General features: G+C 40.8%; 1 protein-coding gene across 1 annotated transcript; it reads left to right on the top strand.

Moving 5' to 3' along the window:
* The first annotated feature begins 646 nt into the window (after positions 1–646).
* On the top strand, positions 647–2040 carry LOC149243411 (uncharacterized). The gene has a single exon (XM_089367804.1). It carries the CDS (start codon positions 688–690, stop codon positions 1819–1821), a length of 1134 nt encoding a protein of 377 aa, XP_089223930.1. The 5' UTR covers positions 647–687; the 3' UTR covers positions 1822–2040.
* Positions 2041–2257: the final 217 nt, after the last annotated feature.

The following is a 2257-nucleotide window of genomic DNA, read 5'->3' as shown; positions in this document are numbered from 1 at the left end:
TTTCTATGTTGTCATCTGTTGATCAGCTTTTCTCTCTTGAAGTGTGTGAGCACAATCTCAATCACAATCAAGTGAAGTTATAGGAGCTTCTGCAAGGGTATATACAGAAAATTTTCACTGATTCAAATGGGTGTGTTCAAATACTGGCTGGGAAGTATATATGTGATAATGCAGTTGCTAATGATAAAGTTAGCTGTTTCATTGGTGTGGTTATCTGCTATTGCTTTAGCACAACTCGAATTAAGTGACACTGTGACAGGATCAGTTAATTTAACAGATGTGGGACTTGCCTGCTTAGGCAATCTAGCACTCTTTATTACAAGCTTGTTAAGAGGAAGACTCTATTTGGAGATGGGTGCCAGGGATCTCATGGCCACACTAACAGGTTCCAAACTCCAGGACATAAATAGGTATTGTGTGATGACACGTGAATTTGGACAAACCTCTGTTGTAATTTTGTCAATGGATCCATCCAATTCTTCCATCAAGCAATTTATGAAATATATTAACAATGCCCATGATGTGGGCTCCATAATGCTGCAATGCGCCCCTTTAAAAGATGCATTGCAATCTCGTTCAATCCAAATTCCACCAGAAGGTAATTGTCCATGCAACAACAATGAATGCAACTGTAATTGCATTGTATTCAGGACAGTGAAAGATATCACAGACTTACTTCATAGGAGGATGCCTGGCACCCTAAAAGAACTGCCTGATTCCCTGTGCATACTGCCATCTCTGCAATGCATGAGAAATGGCTGCCATGGGTTCAACCCGGGGATTTCTGAAGTCCCTGCAGTCTGTGAAGTGCTTGATTTTGAACTGAAGCCATCCATCCAAGAAGTCCCTGTATGCATCTGCATTCCACTGCATCCTGCACCCACTGATGATTGGACAAGCCTGCTGATGAGATCTTTCAAGTCTAATGACCAGGAAGACAGAGGAGCCATAGTCATGGCTTCGGATGCCCTGCAGGACTACTTGGATCAGAGCAGAGGAGGTAGAATGGAGGAAGTAATCTACAGAACTACCTCATTAATAGTGCCCAGGCTTGCAGAAGTATTAATCAATACTGTCCTCACTATTTGGTTCAAAGTAGATGGCTTCTCTAGTGCTCTATTAGCGAGAAGGGCAATAAGCCATTACATCGTGGACAGTAAAGGAAATGGGTTTTGTGCCAATTCCTTTCTAACCAGTGCTGTGGTCAAGAGTGCTGCCGATAATACCAATGTTTGCCAAGTGCTGAGGTTTAGAGGTGTTACTCTTCTGAGCCTCAGAAGCTTATCGTTTATATCGGGTTGTATCAACTTGATTTGCTCTGTTACTTGGATTGTGCTTGCTGCATCAGAAAGCAGCACTGGAAAATGGTATAAAATAAACTCCATTCGACCCTCTAAACCTAGAGTTGTTGTGATAATAACAGTCATCTGTATTGGCTTGGTCATGGACTTTTTGGAAATGTTTTCCAAGAAAATTAGAGGGAGAAAAAGGTTTCTGCTTAGGGCAGTGATAGTTTTAGAGATCTGTTGCATTGCAACAGCCAGCACAATTTTAGGAGCTTTGGGTAGAAAGGGCTTTGGGAGATGGCACTATAGCGCTCTGCAAACCCTAGTTTGGGCGAAATGGGGAATTGGGTGTTATTTGCTGGGAGAGTATTCGCCCGAATATGTTCACAGACCTTCTAGGACAACCAGGAGACGCAGCGGACGTGAAGCTCTATCATACTCCTCAGCCAGGTGGATTGACAATGGAATTATGGTGTATTCTTCTGCATTCTTGTTCAATGGTGTCTTGGCTGCAGTTCGTGGGATGCAGGGATAATATCCATGGAAGGATTAAGCCGGTGAGATCACTCTGCTGTACTTTTCTTCATTCTTGTTCGATGTTGTCTTTAGTTGCAATTCGGAGCATGAAATCTGCCAGATCATTTCTACCATGCAGCAAGTTTCTTTTTTCTTAATTTAATGTTGCAAGATCTTTTCGCTGTATCTTCTGCATTCTTATTCAATGTTGTCTTAGCTGTAGCTTTGGGCATAGGGGAGTAATGTCCATGGAAGAATAGGTGCTAAAAATTGTCTGATTCTTCCTGCTCTGTAACATGTTTTTTATCCTTTTTAATGTTTGTAAATTTAAGAATAGATGATAAAGTTTGTCTGATTTTTATATATATATATAAGTTTGTTTCTATATATATATATATATATAATATTGTGAGATTTTTTTCCTGTACTCTTCTGCATTCTTGTACAATACTGGC

This window comes from Pinus tabuliformis, chromosome 8 (genome assembly GCF_031772625.1).
Source record: "Pinus tabuliformis cultivar Carrire ecotype Pingquan chromosome 8, CPIR1, whole genome shotgun sequence".
NCBI classification, from domain to species: domain Eukaryota; kingdom Viridiplantae; phylum Streptophyta; class Pinopsida; order Pinales; family Pinaceae; genus Pinus; species Pinus tabuliformis.
The sequence above is the reverse complement of the archived record's forward strand: the minus strand, read 5'-3'. Positions and strand labels throughout refer to the sequence as shown.